General features: G+C 41.3%; 2 protein-coding genes across 2 annotated transcripts; one reads left to right on the forward strand and one right to left on the reverse strand.

The window, feature by feature from the left end:
* The first annotated feature begins 725 nt into the window (after positions 1–725).
* On the forward strand, positions 726–5,702 carry LOC112229888 (39S ribosomal protein L27, mitochondrial). The gene is made up of 4 exons (XM_024396019.2): positions 726–914; positions 3,145–3,273; positions 4,828–4,895; positions 5,169–5,702. The coding sequence occupies exons 1-4, from the start codon at positions 875–877 to the stop codon at positions 5,373–5,375; spliced, it is 444 nt and encodes a 147-aa protein (XP_024251787.2). The 5' UTR covers positions 726–874; the 3' UTR covers positions 5,376–5,702.
* Positions 5,703–5,798: 96 nt separating this feature from the next.
* On the reverse strand, positions 5,799–19,126 carry LOC112229884. The gene is made up of 5 exons (XM_024396013.2): positions 18,851–19,126; positions 18,489–18,598; positions 11,595–11,690; positions 9,562–9,729; positions 5,799–9,272 (listed from the first exon to the last, which is right to left on the reverse strand). Exons 1-5 carry the CDS (start codon positions 18,921–18,923, stop codon positions 9,075–9,077), a joined length of 645 nt encoding a protein of 214 aa, XP_024251781.1. The 5' UTR covers positions 18,924–19,126; the 3' UTR covers positions 5,799–9,074.
* Positions 19,127–19,669: the final 543 nt, after the last annotated feature.

The raw sequence follows: 19,669 nt of genomic DNA on the forward strand, positions 1-19,669 counted from the left end.
CAGAAGAGTTATGGGGTGTGTTAAGTGGTGGTGTCCCATCATTTCAGGCTGTTGGCCTGAAGTAGGACTAAATATATTTAAATAGTGGACTCTGATATATTAATTTTTGTGAGTGTAGTGTTAGGTGGTAGGGTATTTGTTTAATTAATTTTTTTCTAGTATAAGGGAGTTATACTCCAGTCTAGTAGGTGGCGGTAATGCAACATTTATTGGATGCCAACCGCCGTTAAATCTCATCGAAGAAGGTCTCGGCTATAATGCCATACTTAGCCCATATACACGGGTTCGTTGTCGTGCAGCTAGCTAGTTATATAGTTCATAATTTGTAAGTAATTATTGTAACAGTAACATTGGCGACATATTATAGTCAGGGCTAATGACATACTATTACATTTAGCTACATTAGCTAACTACCTAAGAAATGTTGCCGAGGTAAAAAACGAACCTCGCAAGCTACAGTAACGTTTAGCTACCAATGCATTAGCTAGCGTTAATAGGTAGCTACCTGTCAAAGTTTAAAAAAAAATAAAAATAAAAAAGCTACTCACATTGTTATTAAACCATTATTGTATAATGTATTTTATTTTCAAAATAATAAAAGTAATTCGCTATTTATCTCGACTGGCAAGCCGTTACAACTTTGGTTCCGCGGGTGTGGTGGTTGACGGGAGGGTTTTGATGTGACACAAGGTCACGGCTAAACCCCGCCTATTTCTACAATTTTCCTTAAAATAAGTTTTTAACCCAAACCTTAACTACACAGCTAACCTTATTCCTAACCTTAAATTAAGACACAAAACCTCATTTTTGATTTCATGAATTATTATTATATAGACCATTTTGACTTTGCGGCTCTGGTAACTAGTAAAACAAGATGGCTGCGCTCTCGTCCTTGATGTTCAAGTCCAGAGCAGGTAAAATATTCAAATCATTTATTTGCGTTAATTAAAACCTCTATGAAACACGTCTTTAGACCTAATATACGCCAATGACGCGTATTTATTATAAAGCTATTTAGCTGGATAACGTGTTTTTGAAGCTAGCATGACAATAGCCAATCGCTCGTTCTCTGTCATCAGCTTGCTTAAAGCTGCAATAGGGTCAGACGGCATTCCTGTATATACAGTATTAAGACACCGTGGAGCCGGCGAGAGATATGGGTCGAAAAATGTACCTCATTCCAGGGATGAGAAAGGCGTTGTACTCCGAATTGTCCCATTATCCTCACTGTTACACCAACCAAATTTAACACAATGTAATCTTCTGTGTAATAGTTAGGATAATGGGACAATAAAATGCATTTCTCATCCCTGGATTGAGATACACAGGAATGTTGTGCAGCTGTAAGCAAGCTGTTCGGGATCTGCTGGCTAGTTCGTTCTGCATTTAGTTAGCTAACTATCACCGGCTGGTGTACTCCTTGCCCTTATGACTCAAATTGCAAAAGTAATAGATTGAGGCATTCCACGTACCTATATGCCGCCTAAGGGTTATGCCCGGCTCGCCGACCCTCTGTCTAAACGCAAACACACCTCGCTTGCAATATGGTTTTGGGAACATAACTTTCATATAAGAGAATTGTTCAAATACAAAAGATACACATAGCAAAGTCGCACCTGGCTGTGTTTTGACAAACGCCTGCTTCCAGCTGAAAATATGAAATGGAATTGTCCAATGGAAATGTGAGTACAAGTTGACATACCTCTGCAGGAGGTTGTACTTGAAAACAGCCTGGTACAACTTTTCTCACCTGCATACAGTAAGTGTATCTTTTGTATGTGTTTTTTATTTAAGCTTTATTTAACTAGGCAAGTCAATTAAGAACAAATTCTTATTTATAATGATGGCTTACCGCAGCCAAAATCCTGATTTTAGGTTGACTTGAACTGTATAAAACAATCAGAATGGAGAAAGACTCATTGAAATCATTTAGAATATATGTGTTGCCACCCTAGGATCACACACTACTCATAAAGCAAATGTAGAACTTTTATTAATCAAAAACATGAAACACCGTCCAATTTTTTTAAAGATACTGGGATCTGATATTTTGACCATATTGTCCAGCCCTAATTCTTTCTTGATGAAATTGTTAAATTCCAAATGTTTCCAAAACTGTATCGCAAGCGATGGTTAATAAAATTTCTAAATGTTAGCCAGCTGGGGTCAATACCTTCAACTGGTATTGGGGAGGGGAGGCTGTAAAGCCCCCTTGGCTTATCAATAACTAGTGTAGTCCCGACATGACCATGCTATCCAATCCCTGGACAGCAGGGCCCCTTCTATTAGACGTAAACCTAAACTTCTCTTGTCTGTCACAAATGTTGATTTAAAATTATATTTGAACATTTCAGTTTTTGTGTATGTAATAATTACGTGGCCATGCTGTCGAGGGATTGGATTGCATGGTCATGTCTAGCTCTTGATCATGACTCTCAGTTCCATTAGATTATACATAAGTCATTGGACGAAGGCGTCTTCTGGACGGGGAAGTTTTGTTAATGTAAAACCCGAGCGTCGGGGATCTTAACATGCATCACTTGCAGTATGTTTTTTTTTTTTTAATTTTTTTTTTATAAAAGGTTGCATTGATACATACCTTGATAGGGTTAGTGTTCCCACACGGCCATATCTCCATGTTACAGTACTTGTTTACAGAAAACTGACAGAAGCCAAGAGCCGACCTCCTGTTCTAATGAGTTATCTAGAATGCTCTGAACACCTGTGTGTGAGTGTAACTCAGTAAGTGTAGTTTTGTCAGGTGGCGGCTCCATAACTGTGTGGATCAGTGCACAACTGCTACAGTAACTATCTTTTATTTGAAGGATTGTTTCTCACTGATGAAAGTTAAGGGCCATATGTTTTCGATTGTAGTTCACATGAGGCAGTGAAACGAATGCCTGAGAACTGTAAGGAGAAGGCAGAATGCTGCCTTGAGTTTGAGAGATTAGTCATGTCGGGACTACAGCTGGTGTATCCGACAACTAGCTACCTACATTGGAAAGAAGTTGCTAGCATTGCATGAGCATCACAAATGGCATTGAACAGCCCACTGTCATTATACAAGCCAGACAGTCATTGTATCCCCTTGCTACAACTGTTACAATGTTTCCAAACTACAATGTTAACTCAATGAAATTGCAGGTCTTCTGCTCCCTTGCCAGTCCTCTCTTGCGGACTGGGTGCGGTTCGCCTCCAAGAAGGCAGGCGGTAGCAGCAAGAACGTCGGTGGAAAGAGCCCTGGTCGCAGATATGGCTTCAAGAAAACCGATGGTAGCTACGTTAATGCTGTTTATTTGTCAGTATGCTTAGTTCTGACATCTCTGAGGTGCATGTTATGTCTTTCACCCTACTAGGGCAGTCAAGATACCAGTATCGTGATACTCGAGAGGTATCGTGGCAAGGAAACAAAACATGAATAGGACTACATTTCTTACATCAGTCCTAATGTTGGGGAAAAAACATCAGATTTTGTCACCCAGAATCACGTGTTTCTTTTCCAAGCTATAGCACTATGTCACACACGGTGTCTCACACTGAACTCAGCAAAAAAAAAAAGTCCTCTCGCTGTCAACTGCGTTTATTTTCAGCAAACTTAACATGTGTAAATATTTGTATGAACATAACAAGATACAACAACTGAGACATAAACTGAACAAGTTCCACAGACATGTGACTAACATTGTCATGCTGGTGGGTCATGTCAGGATGAGCCTGCAGGAAGGGTACCACATGAGGGAGGAGGATGTATTCCCTGTAATGCACAGTGTTGAGATTGCCTGCAATGACAATAAACTCAGTCCAATGATGCTGTGACACACCGCCCCAGACCATGATGGACCCTCCACCTCCAAATCGTCCCCACTCCAGAGTACAGGCCTCGGTGTAACGCTCATTCCTTCGACGATAAACACGAATCCAACCATCACCCCTGGTGAGACAAAACCACGACTCGTCAGAGAAGAGCACCTTTTGCCAGTCCTGTCTGGTCCAGCGACGGTGGGTTTGTGCTCATAGATAATGTTGTCGCCGGTGATGTCTGGTGAGGACCTGCCTTGCTGTAACAGGCCTACAAGCCCTCAGTCCAGCCTCTCTCAGCCTATTGAGGACAGTCTGAGCACTGATGGAGGGATTGTGCATTCTTGGTGTGACTCGGGCAGTTGTTGTTGCCATCCTGTACCTGTCCTGCAGGTGTGATGTTCAGATGTACCGATCCTGTGTAGGTGTTGTTACACGTGGTCTGCCATTGCGAGGATGATCAGCTGTCCGTCCCGTCTCCCTGTAGCGCTGTCTTAGGCGTCTCACAGTACGGACATAGCAATTTATTGCCCTGGCCACATCTGCAGTCCTCATGCCTCCTTGCAGCATGCCTAAGGCACGTTCACGCAGATGAGCAGGGATCCTGGGCATCTTTCTTTCTGTGTTTTTCATAACTGTGACCTTAATTGCCTACCGTCTGTAGTGTCTTAACGACCGTTCCACAGGTGCATGTTCATTCATTGTTTATGGTTCATTGAACAAGCATGGGAAACGGTGTTCAAACCCTTTACAATGAAGATCTGTGAAGGAATTAGGATTTATTATGAATTATCTTTGAAAGACAGGGTCCTGAAAAAGGGATGTTTCTTTTTTTGCTGAGTTTGTCACACACTATTTCATACAGGCGTTTTTGAAAGTCCAAAGTGTTTATTCTGCTTTGTTTTCTTTTTTCCATGGAAAATTAGGTATCGTAATATCGCGATACTGGTATCGTGACAACATTAGATCCTACACACCATGTTTGCATTATCTAACAAACACTTCTGTTTTGTTGTCATCCATCTTCAGGGAACTTTGTCCATGCTGGCAACATCCTAGCAACACAGAGGCTCATGAGGTGGCAACCAGGAGCACATGTAAGGTTTCACACGGTCGCTGTTAATATCCTGGGGTGTATTCATTAGACGGACATCTTAGAAAAACATTTTTCAAAAGAAACCGTTTAACTCCAAAGAACTATATGTTTCTATTAGGACAAATTCAGGTAGGTCCCTCGCTGTTTTGTTTGGTTCCTAGTGAGTACACCCCTGGAAGTTTTCAAATGTCTGTAGGTGGCTGGTTGATTGTCAACTAATCTCTCTTCCCCCTCCTTTCTTTCTGCCCCCCCCACCTCTCTCGTTCTCTCTCAGGTGGGGATTGGAACCAACAACACCCTGTATGCCCTGGAGGACGGCATTGTCAGGTTCACTAAGGAGGTGTATGTTCCAGCCCCACGCAGCTCTGAGACCTTCAAGGTCATCACCAAGCTGCCCACAGGAACTGTACTCTACAAGACCTTCATCAACGTAGTGCCCAACAAACAGGAGGGCAAATTCAAACTGGTTGGCATGTTCTGAAGACTCATTCCTATTCCACTCTGTGTAGGTACAAACCCTACTCTTTCTATGGACTGGGCAGTTTGGATTTGAAAGGTTCTGTTCAACCGCAGACTCATTTGTCGTGAATGTTGTGGAACTGAGCCAAAGCGTGATGAGGATTCTGGATGTTCCGAGGGAATTCCTCAAAGATTCCTGTGTTACCTGTGGTGACCGTTGTCATCGATCCTGCACTCTGGAAATGTGACTGGTCGAAAGTTTATTCAACAGGCACCTTTATGACTTTTTGTGCTGTAAGAAGACATACCAATGTCATTCCATCCAATAAAGTTTGATATATAATCATGACATCAGCAGTCTGTTGGAATTTTAAGCTTAGTTAAGAGAACAATTTCCTGTCTATCCAAAGGTATTTCATTGTTGAGAATATTTTAGTATCGTTTGGGGGGGAATCAACATCTCAAACCACCCCTGTATCAAGTGTGAATGTGGTCTATAGTTCTTGAAGTAACCACAGGGTGGCTCAAGTTTCCCCTCTGTTTTCTCCATACAGACAACGGAGGGCTGATGTAAAAACGTGTTTGTTTTTTTAGAGAACCTGTGAAGCAGATTGAAGTCATAAATCACACTTTTTGGCAGCAGACGGTATTCTAAAGAACTCTCATTAATCATTAACTCACAGCACTATGCGTTATCTTATAGCCAACTACCTCACATCATTTCGTGTTGATGACCCTGGGAAACGTTGGGTGTAATTTCCTGTGAATTGTTTATGAAAACCCATTCACATTCTGCTCGTACCAGGATTGATCCATTTGGGAGAAAAACAAATCTCCAAATAGACATCACACTGGGCAAAAACTGGTTGAATCAATGTTTCTATCTTATTTCAACGTGTAAAACTGATTCAATTTGAACAGAAGTCATGAACTTAAGGGAATTTGTCTTTCGCCAAACTTTGAACCTAAATCCAATGACATGGTGATGTTTTGTTGTTGTTGTGGAATTCACAGTAGTTGACAACTCCACCAAATGTAAATCAAAACTAGAAGTTGGACTGATGTGTGATGACAGGATTTGTATAGCATTTGACAGATCATACTTCACTCAGACCTTGTAGAGTGAGTTAGGTGCCATTTATTTTGAGAGCGTGAGTTCCAGATAGTATGTCAACTCCTCCCAGTGGAATGCTGGGGAGTGTGAAATGCATTACGAATGCCCTGGTACATTCACCACAACAGACAGCTTGTCGAAACACTTCTGATGGAGGCCCTCTAATAACTGATGAGCGCTGTGGTTTAGAGCGCTGTAGTATGTGTTTATAAGATTTGTAAGTGCTTAGGGGAAGATTGGGTTTGGGGAGAGAAACTCTGCAAAAAAAAAAAGGGAGAGGTCAAAATGAGGTCTCTACTCCCTTCGCTTACATTACTCAACATCTATTCTACCCTGTGGACATATTTGTGCCTGGTAGAGAAAAACAGACAAATTTCAACTCACTTTGACCAACGCCAATGAATAGAAGCAGGAGTGTTCCCTTTTGACACCTTGACAGTAAGGTTGATAGCAATCCTATCAGTTTTTTAAAATTGTACCTTTATTTAACTAGGCAAGTCAGTTAAGAACAAATTCTTATTTTCAATGACGGCCTAGGAACAGTGGGTTAACTGCCTGTTCAGGGGCAGAACGACCTTGTCAGCTCAGGGGTTTGAACTTGCAACCTTCCGGTTATTAGTCCAACGCTCTTAACCACTAGGCTACCCTGCCGTCCCAATTAATATAGGTCAAGTTAATACAACAAGTCTGAACTAAAACATGTATATTTTCTCATCAATGGTGTATTTTAAACTGACTTGTTGCAAATTAAAATCAGTGAGCGATGATGTAGTATACACACAATTTTCTTTTTTGATTAAGTTTTAATGTACAAAAAAAAGTTTAAAGTTCAATATGTTGCCATCGCATTTTCACCGATAGTTTGGTCACAAAAAACTGTTACGTTAAATAGCAAATATGCCTACTCTGCAATGGAGGCTGGTTTGGGGAGATGTAGGAGGATAGGCTCATTGGTCCTGGCACGTTCGCTCTAGCCAACAGCTTGTAGGTACAGTGCGGGTAGGCTAGTCTACATGATGAGATTATTATGGATAGGAGCAAGAATATATAACACATTTTACAGACACAAAAAGATCCCACCATGTCGAACGAACAAATGATCTGTCAGCGTTTAGAAAACTGTATTGAAACTTCCTGTTTCCATCACAGCTGTCGTGATTAAATTTATCAAAGGTATGACTTTACTCGCATAAAACTGTATGGAAACGGATTTAGAGTAAACTTTTTATAAAAGCGGATAGGTCATTTATATCTACTTTAGTTCACCTATTTTACCCTTTTTGGTTCAGCTATTTAACTATTACTTTCACATGTGTTTTTGTTTGATTTGGGTCACACATAATATGAATGTTTTGCATAGTTACTCCAGTTTCAACTGTTCTGCCTTATTATTATACGACCATGCTGGTCATTTATGAACATTTGAACATCTTGGCCATGTTCTGTTATAATCTCCACCCGGCACAGCCAGAAGAGGACTGGCCACCCCACATAGCCTGGTTTCTCTCTAGGTTTCTTCCTAGGTTTTGGCCTTTCTAGGGAGTTTTTCCTAGCCACCGTGCTTCTACACCTGCATTGCTTGCTGTTTGGGGTTTTAGGCTGGGTTTCTGTACAGCACTTTGAGATATCAGCTGATGTACGAAGGGCTATATAAATACATTTGATTTGATTTGATTTACATACTGTATCTCAGTCTAAACACATTGACAAACCCATTCCAGTTTAGCCCAGGAGGTAAATCAAATCAAATGTTCTTAGTCACATGCGCTGAGTACAACAGGTGTAGTAGACCTTGCAGTGAAATGCTTACTTACGAACCCCTAACCGACAGTGCAGTTAAAAAAAATATGGAACGTCAGGGTCATGGTGAGTTTCTCTGTGCATAGTTAGTTTGACCTGGGTTAAGACAAATGGTCCCTGGTTAACTGTCCCTGAGTGAACACACTTTGATTGTTTCTCAAATGGGACTCTATTTGTAGTGCACTACATGGGGATTAGGGTGCCATTTGGGACCAAGGCATTGTCTGCCTTCAGTAGTGTTAATAATTAGTGATGTGTTCAACCACAACAGCTCTCTGGTCTGGCCCTACACTCACCAGCCATCATCATCACATGTCAGGTAGCTGGGTATTCATAGCTCGTGTTCTTTTGAAACAAGGAGATTTAGATTTTTCATTAACACGGTCAACCCGAAACAATGTCCTTGTTTTGTGGTTGTCTACGACATTGGATGTTGTGATGAAGCATAATGTCTACTTGTGAGGTGCGGACATCTTCTTTTCCACACATCCGAGCATGTCTAGAGTTTGAAATGTAGGCTGATTTGATTATTTAGCTGATAAAGGATATCATTGGAAGGATATCAAGCCATTTACAGTATAGAGTCATGTTAAAACCACTCACTACACCAACAGACGACAAGAGTTGAGAGCGTTAGTCTCAGGAGGACAAACTCTTGAGTGAAACTGACTCATGCATTATCATGACAATGTCTCTTTCTTTGTTGATTTGTCTTCTTTTCTCTTGCAAAGGGTAGAAACACGAGTCTCTAGTTAAAATGCGAAGTTGAAAACCAGGAGTGTTCCCGACCCTCAAATAACTCCTGGTCTAGACAGAGACGGGTTCCCGGGTCGGGCTCTGAAAAGGGCGGTAGGGTGACGGGGCTGCATCTACGGTCACTGTGTGTTCAAGGCTGGAGTTACAGGTGAAGAGAGGGAGGTCTGAAGGAAGTGCCTCAACAGACTGAAGGTCTTCAGAGGAGATGATCATGGACTGGCGAAGAGTCTCCTCGTACGTCGGAGGAGGCTGTAGGTACAGAGACATTTTATGAGATCAAATTTCCTGTAATAAATCAATATTCTATGTATGAATATATTTATTTTTTATTTGCCGTTGATCTCAACAGGGATTCCCATTGAGAGCAAGGTCTCTTTTACAAGGGAACCCTGCAACATCCTTACACAATTTCAACTGTGTTCTTTAGTCAACTTACATGGTAAAAGAAGGCTTGAATAAATCAATGACAAAATAGATATTTACATATGCAGTGAACAATACATAATAAAAATAGGTCCAGAACAGAGGAGTGACTGACCTCCGTTTCAGACTGTGTGGGGCTGATACCAAAGCGGTCGGCTATCATAGAGTGGATCTGTCTCTGACGGTCCTTCTTACGGACGCTCTCGTAGGACGGAAGGCGGGGCAGGATCCCGTCCAGGTGATAGCTGCTGGGCTTACCGATGATAAACAGCCTCCCTGGAAGCTGCAGACACACACCAAACATGTTTATATGATATCATTTTTTCTATTTTTCAAGAGTAGATCTGATTGGTCAAAAGAGCAGTTAGTGGAAAAAGATCAGAATTGGGCTGACTGTGTAAACGCAGCCTAATTACAAACGGCACTGGGCATCAATAACAATGTGAAAGCAGCTCAGATGGTTTTTAAATAGAGATTATAATAGGGAGAAGTGAATTAATTGAGTAATACCTAAATCTCTATGTTTAATAGTGTGAGGTACGTTGAGCCACCCTTGTTTCTAGTAAATCATACACAAAATGTATAATTTTACCGAATATTTAGGAAGAGGTCATAATTTCATGGAGTTTGTGGAGGAAGTAACCACATGGAAAAAGTGTTTAAGCAAGTTAGGTACAAAAAACAAGCTTCTCTATAAGCTTCAATATGAGGTCCTAAACCTAGCATGAAAGTGCATCCTTGTAGCTGTGTGGGCTAATATAGTTCAAATGTTTGCCTTAGGGTAAATTGAGCCAATGGCCATGTGGTCATTTGAGTCAATAGTTTGAGTCAAATTGAGCAAATTGAAATGTTTTCTTCCCCAGATATGAGGTAATAACAGGGCCTTGCCTGTGTTAAAAGTATAAAGTGTTTGTTAGGTGTTAAGCCTGTGTTAAAACCCTCTTGAGTCCATTTCCCTCCGTGGAAATATAATTAGCATAATTTAAAAAAATATGGTTTTGGTCTACAACCGCCACAAGCGTCACATGACTCGTCTGAAGCACAAGCGTCACATGACTCGTCTGAAGCACAAGCGTCACATGACTCGTCTGAAGCACAAGCGTCACATGACTCGTCTGAAGCACAAGCGTCACATGACTCGTCTCGAAGCACAAGCGTCACATGACTCGTCTGAAGCACAAGCGTCACATGACTCGTCTGAAGCACAAGCGTCACATGACTCGTCTGAAGTCGGTACAGCCGATCGGCCAACTGCTGTCTGTAGTGTCCAAACGTCTTGGGCTACACACTAACATGACCCCTCTATGGAAAGATGACTCTTTCATTACATGTACAGTGCATGTCGGTTGTCTTGCTCTAGGACACCCACAAGCCTCACAAGACTCGTCTGAAGGTAGCCCAGTACCAGTTTTAAAAAATGAATGGAAGTACATTCTGTGTGGAAGTAGTTCGGTGCCTAAAAAAATGGGCTAAATATGTATAAAAACAAATACATCTCCTGAACTTGATTTCATCTCTCAGATATAGGACATCTGTTTTTCCATGTACGAATCTGTTATTCATTGCATTTCTATAGGCTAATAGCAGTAAGGCCAAATTCAATGTTTCATTAAAAAAAAACTGTAAAATACATTTGGGATACATAAAGGGGTTGTAAAATACCAAATCAAATAGCTAAATGATCCTTGGTATGGCCACATTAAAACATTTCCAAATGTTAGCTTCGTAGAACCCCACAGGCTTAGACAATAGAGTCTAGAGGGCTAAAATATGATTGTGATTGTGTTGAATTGAATTGCGATTGGGAAATAAAGATAGACATGGTTTTAAAAATGTAGTGGTAATATTTCATTCAGTACAGAAATGTGTAGGTGGCTTAACTTACCCTGTTCCGCGGCTCAACTTACCCCATACCCTGAGTAAGTTATGATGAAAACACACTTTTTTTTGGACAAGCTATGTTTTCAAAACTGTAAAGTTTACATGTATTCTGATTATTACCAGGTATACACAACATCTGGAAATATATGTAGATATCTTTGTTAGAAAGAATACCATATTTCCCTTGACAGAGTGATGCTGAATGAACAAAATGGCTAAACTTACCCCACTCTCCCCTACTATGTAAAGACAGAGGTTTTTTTTCACCTGGGATCCAATGTTTCCGTGGGCCACGGCAGCAGTATGTTCATTGTAGGGAGACACCACTAGAGACTGTCTTCTGTTGTACTGGGGTGGAGCATCCTGGGTAGGGAGAGAAGACTGGTTAAAATCTGTCTACACTACAGTGGAAAATGACATCTTACCAAAGTTCAGTCGGTGTAAAATAAAGTTATTCTATTCTGTTCTATTCTAATATGCTCTATTCTGTTCTATTCTAATATGCTCTATTCTGTTCTATTCTAATATGCTCTATTCTGTTCTATTCTATTATGCTCTATTCTGTTCTATTCTAATATGCTCTATTCTGTTCTATTCTAATATGCTCTATTCTGTTCTATTCTAATATGCTCTATTCTGTTCTATTCTAATATGCTCTATTCTGTTCTATTCTAATATGCTCTATTCTGTTCTATTCTAATATGCTCTATTCTGTTCTATTCTAATATGCTCTATTCTGTTCTATTCTAATATGCTCTATTCTGTTCTATTCTAATATGCTCTATTCTGTTCTATTCTATTATGCTCTATTCTGTTCTATTCTAATATGCTCTATTCTGTTCTATTCTATCTTTACAATTAGTAACGTAGCAGCAACAACAAAGGCATGACAACAGTTCAATACAAATCTCCAATGAATTAACCTCAAGCCAGGTTACTAGGCGGTGATGGAGTAACTTGGCTATAGAGCTGTAATTACATTTTCTTCATGCCCGATAATATACTCCACTCAATATACTCCACTCAGTATACTCCACTCAATATACTCCACTCAATATACTCCACTCAATATACTCCACTCAATATACTCCACTCAATATACTCCACTCAATATACTCCACTCAGTATACTCCACTCAATATACTCCACTCAATATACTCCACTCAATATACTCCACTCAGTATACTCCACTCAATATACTCCACTCAATATACTCCACTCAATATACTCCACTCAATATACTCCACTCAATATACTCCACTCAGTATACTCCACTCAGTCTTGTTAAGGGCTACCAGAGCTGTTCTCCTGATCTGATGTATGTTATGCACAAACGACCACACAATGGAAAATGCCTTTGTCAAAATCTACAGTTAGATCCAACCGTTTCTTTCTTTATCCCTCTGTCTCGGCTCTGACACTCTGTTGCAGTCTCCCTACTGATAACGCTATATGGGTTTTAACATGAGACATCATCGTGCAACACACAATCCCCTGGCAGCCTCCATTATATCACAGCATCATTTGTAATATAATCAACTAATACTGGCTTAACGAAGCGACAGTGTTGATATTTTCAATGTTAATATTGAAAATGTTTGGCTTGAATGAGTGGAAGGAAAGGAGTGGGAGGCAAATGGGGCTGGAGGATGGCCTTCACTGTAACTGACTAGCATGTGATGGAAAGGAAAAACACACTCATGTAAGGTTATCTCAGATGAGTAGCCTTTGGTTAAATAAAAAAAATTGCCGTATATTAACAGAAGAATATCAATGTTTTTGATACAACCAACCAAAAGGTCAAAGGAGCGTTTATCTGTGGTTCCATTCTCAATAGGGGAGAAAAATATGGAAACAAAAAGCAGGGGGTAATGATCTTAACCTTATCAAATGAGCTGTGCACTGCATGCTCTCCAAGCTCTGTATCATAACAAATACAGAAAACAGAGTTGCACAGGGAAATATTATTCACGTAAACCTTCTAAAACAGCCACTATAGCCACTAGGGTTTGGCTGCGGTAGGCTGTCATTGTAAATAAGAATTTGTTCTTAACTGACTTGCCTAGATAAATAAAATAAATAAATAATCTACTGTACTGTACTGTACTGTACACTATAGGACTGTGCTCTACTGTACTGTGATGTACCCTAATGTACTGTACTCTAAATGACTATACTGTACTGTACTGTACTGTACTGTACACTATAGGACTGTGCTCTACTGTACTGTGATATACCCTAATGTACTGTACTCTAAAGTACTGTACTGTACTGTACTGTACTGTACCGTACACTATAGGACTGTGCTCTACTGTACTGTGCTCCAGTTTACTCTACTTGAGTTTCTTACAATTGCAGAAAGGGCCCATAGACTCTTGATCTAGTGGTCTTTATTCACATAAACATTTTTTTTTACTTGTCATATCCCAACTCACTGGATCTGGATCTTGAGACCAACGTCCTGACATAAATCTTGGTCTTGGCTCCTGGATCCCAGCCGGCGACCCAAAAAAATGACTCCGTAAAAGAGGGAAACGAGGCGGTCTTCTGGTCAGACTCCGGAGACGGGCACATCGTGCACCACTCCCTAGCATTCTTCTCGCCAATCTCGCCAATCCAGTCTCTTGACAACAAGGTTGATGAAATCCGAGCAAGGGTAGCATTCCAGAGGGACATCAGAGACTGTAACGTTCTTTGCTTCACGGAAACATGGCTCACTGGAGAGACGCTATCGGAGGCGGTGCAGCCAGCAGGTTTCTCCACACATCGCGCCGACAGAAACAAACATCTTTCTGGTAAGAAGAGGGGCGGGGGCGTATGCCTTATGGCTAACGAGACGTGGTGTGATCACAGAAACATACAGGAAGTCAAATCCTTCTGTTCACCTGATTTAGAATTCCTCACAATCAAATGTCGACCGCATTATCTACCAAGTGAATTCTCTTCGATTATAATCACAGCCGTATATATTCCCCCCCAAGCAGACACATCGATGGTTCTGAACAAACTTTATTTGACTCTTTGCAAACTGGAATCCATACATCCTGAGGCTGCATTCATTGTAGCTGGGGATTTTAACAAGGCTAATCTGAAAACAAGACTCCCTAAATTGTATCAGCATATCGATTGCGCAACCAGGGCTGAAAAAACCTTGGATCATTGTTACTCTAACTTCCGCGACGCATATAAGGCCCTGCCCCGCCCTCCTTTCGGAAAAGCTGACCACGACTCCATTTTGCTGATCCCTGCCTGCAGACAGAAACTAAAACAAGAAGCTCCCACGCTGAGGTCTGTCCAACGCTGGTCCGACCAAGCTGATTCCACACTCCAAGACTGCTTCCATCACGTGGACTGAGATATGTTTCGTATTGCGTCAGATAACAACATTGACGAATACGCTGATTCGGTGTGCGAGTTCATTAGAACGTGCGTTGAAGATGTCGTTCCCATAGCAACGATTAAAACATTCCCAAACCAGAAACCGTGGATTGATGGCAGCATTCGCGTGAAACTGAAAGCGCGAACCACTGCTTTTAATCAAGGCAAAGTGACTGGTAACATGACCGAATACAAACAGTGCAGCTATTCCCTCCGCAAGGCTATCAAACAAGCTAAGCGTCAGTATAGAGACAAAGTAGAATCTCAATTCAACGGCTCAGACACAAGAGGTATGTGGCAGGGTCTACAGTCAATCACGGACTACAAGAAGAAAACCAGCCCAGTCACGGACCAGGATGTCTTGCTCCCAGGCAGACTAAATAACTTTTTTGCCCGCTTTGAGGACAATACAGTGCCACTGACACGGCCTGCAACGAAAACATGCAGACTCTCCTTCACTGCAGCCGAGGTGAGTAAAACATTTAAACGTGTTAACCCTCGCAAGGCTGCAGGCCCAGACGGCATCCCCAGCCGCGCCCTCAGAGCATGCGCAGACCAGCTGGCCGGTGTGTTTACGGACATATTCAATCAATCCCTATACCAGTCTGCTGTTCCCACATGCTTCAAGAGGGCCACCATTGTTCCTGTTCCCAAGAAAGCTAAGGTAACTGAGCTAAACGACTACCGCCCCGTAGCACTCACTTCCGTCATCATGAAGTGCTTTGAGAGACTAGTCAAGGACCATATCACCTCCACCCTACCTGACACCCTAGACACACTCCAATTTGCTTACCGCCCAAATAGGTCCACAGACGATGTGATCTCAACCACACTGCACACTACCCTAACCCATCTGGACAAGAGGAATACCTATGTGAGAATGCTGTTCATCGACTACAGCTCGGCATTCAACACCATAGTACCCTCCAAGCTCGTCATCAAGCTCGAGACCCTGGGTCTCGACCCCGCCCTGTGCAACTGGGTACTGGACTTCCTGTAGGGCCGCCCCCAGGTGGTGAGGGTAGGCAACAACATCTCCACCCCGCTGATCCTCAACACTGGGGCCCCACAAGGGTGCGTTCTGAGCCCTCTCCTGTACTCCCTGTTCACCGACTGCGTGGTCACGCACGCCTCCAACTCAATCATCAAGTTTGCGGACGACACAACAGTGGTAGGCTTGATTACCAACAACGACGAGACGGCCTACAGGGAGGAGGTGAGGGCCCTCGGAGTGTGGTGTCAGGAAAATAACCTCACACTCAACGTCAACAAAACTAAGGAGATGATTGTGGACTTCAGGAAACAGCAGAGGGAACACCCCCCTATCCACATCGATGGAACAGTAGTGGAGAGGGTAGTAAGTTTTAAGTTCCTCGGCATACACATCACAGACAAACTGAATTGGTCCACTCACACAGACAGCATCGTGAAGAAGGCGCAGCAGCGCCTCTTCAACCTCAGGAGGCTGAAGAAATTTGGCTTGTCACCAAAAGCACTCACAAACTTCTACAGATGCACAATCGAGAGCATCCTGGCGGGCTGTATCACCGCCTGGTACGGCAACTGCTCCGCCCACAACCGTAAGGCTCTCCAGAGGGTAGTGAGGTCTGCACAACGCATCACCGGGGGCAAACTACCTGCCCTCCAGGACACCTACACCACCCGATGTTACAGGAAGGCCATAAAGATCATCAAGGACAACAACCACCCGAGCCACTGCCTGTTCACCCCGCTATCATCCAGAAGGCGAGGTCAGTACAGGTGCATCAAAGCTGGGACCGAGAGACTGAAAAACAGCTTCTATCTCAAGGCCATCAGACTGTTAAACAGCCACCACTAACATTGAGTGGCTGCTGCCAACACACTGACTCAACTCCAGCCACTTTAATAATGGGAATTGATGGGAAATGATGTAAAATATATCACTAGCCACTTTAAACAATGCTACCTAATATAATGTTTACATACCCTACATTATTCATCTCATATGCATACGTAGATACTGTACTCTATATCATCTACTGCATCCTTATGTAATACATGTATCACTAGCCACTTTAACTATGCCACTTTGTTTACATACTCATCTCATATGTATATTCTGTACTCGATACCATCTACTGTATCTTGCCTAAAACGTTGGTAGTGTTAACTAACGGGGAAAACTCTAGAAAGTTGAGTGAAGTTCAATCTTGTGCTTCTCTGCGCAGGCTGATATTTCTTCTGCACAGCTATCCCGGGGGAGCTGCATGTCCACGGAAACGCGCAGTTTAGAGGGAACATTGGTTATATCCAGCTAGAGTCCTCTATTTATCTCTATGATTGACACAAAACGCCTGTTATTTTGCCAAAAGAAAGATAGGTAAAAGGATCATTTCCACATCTAACAACATAATTATCTAGATGCATATTTATTTAAATCTACAAGTTTCAGATTCATACATGGAACATTTTACAGAGAATAATAGAGATGATATTTCTCTAAATTAAATATAAAGGTTTTGAAAATCTGGTTAAAAGTCATGTTTTTACTCTTTTTAAAATTTGATATGCCAATAACATTTCTAATCTGTAACAGAAGGTTAATCAAAATGATCACTACTGTACACGGTTCTCCCTTTATTTAAACTTTTCCACTTTGTTTTGGTAGTAACAAATTTAGTGGGGTGGTAATGAATTCAGGTAAATACTGTGTGAATATTATATGTCTACTTCACATATGTTGGTAGATGTGTGCTGAAAGTTTGGGAGAAATACAATACAAATGTTACAATACAAATGTAAATTGATTTCCAACCCCCAATTTGCACCACGTCTGTAGAATAGCCCATATACTGCATTACTTTTGACCATATACTGCATTAGCCCATATACTGCATTAGCCCATATACTGCATTAGCCCATATACTGCATTACTCTCTTCACCTGAACTAACTTGGGAATGTTTCATGCTAGAGCAAATGTATAATCACATCATTCTCCTTTATCGCATCTCGCTCTTATTGGTTACTGAAATCCATTATTACACATTTATACAAAGTTCCAAAGAGTTTATAGTACTCTATTGTACCTGTGTTCATATTGTTTTGTCACAGTGTTTACATAATGGTTTATGGATGTTTCTCTAGCCTCGTTTACCAGACTCCTGTTACTGTAATCAGGCTCCCAGCTGGTGAACATGTTAATGATATTGCAGCGATCTTCGCTATATGATCCACGTTACATTCCCACCAAGTGGGTTAACTCTATTGGTTGTGATGCGGTGGGTGTTTGCCTTTCAAACCAGAGACCCGGGTTTGTAATGATAATGAGCTCCCTGGTAAGGCCTGACCTTGCAGCCTTAAAATAAGGGGTTATAGCACATGTATAATACCGTTATAGCCATTTGTAAATGACCTTAGTGATGAGATTAGGGTAAGCCCTATAGATGTTTATATCACATTTGTAAGGTGTTTATGTCCTTACTGTACATATGTACAATATACACTAGGCATTAATAACACGTTTCCCTGTTAATTACATATGTATAACATGCATAGCCTTCCTGTATAGTGTTGGATGACCCTGCATCAGAGAGGGTAATAAGTATACATTAGGCGTTTATAACATGTTATCCCTGTTTAGAAAAAATAATATAGAAATGAGCTTTTATCCAAAGCAACTTATAGACTTATAGTCATGCTGCATACATTTTTTTTGCGTATGGGTTGTCCCGGAATTCGAACCCACTATCCTGGAATTGCAAGTGCCATGTCCTACCAACCGAGCTACTTATATCCTTACTGTACAGCGCTGGTTGGCCTGGTAGTTCGACACCCTGCAGCAGAAAGGGTCTTTCCTGTACAAGACCACCAGGAGCATGAGAATCACTACGAAGAACACCAGGCAGGACACTACAGAAATGAGGCAACAAGAACACAGACGTGACTACGAAGCTTTATAAAACATATCTGGCATTAATGTAAACATATAGGTTATACATGATTCCTTTTTCATGTGTATTTATAACACATGCAAAACATACATAACTAAACGATCAACGGTTAGCCAGTCCTGTATCAGAGCAACAGGTTTATGTCGACTGAATATATATGTTCATGGTTTAGCAGCAGCCTACGTAAGTTTTTGTGACTGCCGTCACTCACCGGAGGCCACGATGACCGTTAGCTGATCCGCTGTCAGCGCAGGTGGGATAGTTGTAGATGCAGATAAAGACATATTGAACTAAAATCAATCAGCATGTAAACGAGGTTCCGCTGTGTAAACGGCCCACATAAAAATGTTGGCTTTCACTGGCATGATATTAGGCTACTCCTATCCAAACCAAGAAGATTAAAATAAATCGATTATCTTCCTCTTCATTCAAGGGCAGAGCCGGACACTGTTGTTAAATCCAGTTTAACTGCAGGATTCTGCCACCTATCTTGCTGCTTCGATTCAGCCTGGTCTCATAGACTAGACGTAACATAGTAATCTTAAATCAGGATACTCAAATTAGTATGATAAACTTTAAAAAATATATTTTATATGACATTTTAGTCATTTAGCAGACACTCTTATCCAGAGTGACTTACAATTAGTGTATTCATTTTAAGATAGCTAGGTGAGACAACAACCCATCACAATCGTATCAAGTACATTTTCCCTCAACAAAGTATTTATCAGCAAAGTCAGTGGTGGTGGGATAAGATAGGTGTTTATTATATTATACTTTTTTTACAACAGTTTTTTTTGTGGGGGGGGGGGTATGGTCACATGAGACAGAAGGTTATTTAAAGGGATAGTTCACCCAAATTCCAAAAGTACATGTTTAAAAAAAAAAAGCAGTCTATGGACCAGGTATGACAGTTCTTAACTGACTTGCCTAGTTAAATGAAGGTTAAATAAAGATAAAATCAATAAATACAAATCGTTACATTACTTCTCTGGAGTTACGTTTACTATATTACGTCTACCACTCAGTC

Source organism: Oncorhynchus tshawytscha, linkage group LG25 (assembly GCF_018296145.1).
Source record: "Oncorhynchus tshawytscha isolate Ot180627B linkage group LG25, Otsh_v2.0, whole genome shotgun sequence".
NCBI classification, from domain to species: domain Eukaryota; kingdom Metazoa; phylum Chordata; class Actinopteri; order Salmoniformes; family Salmonidae; genus Oncorhynchus; species Oncorhynchus tshawytscha.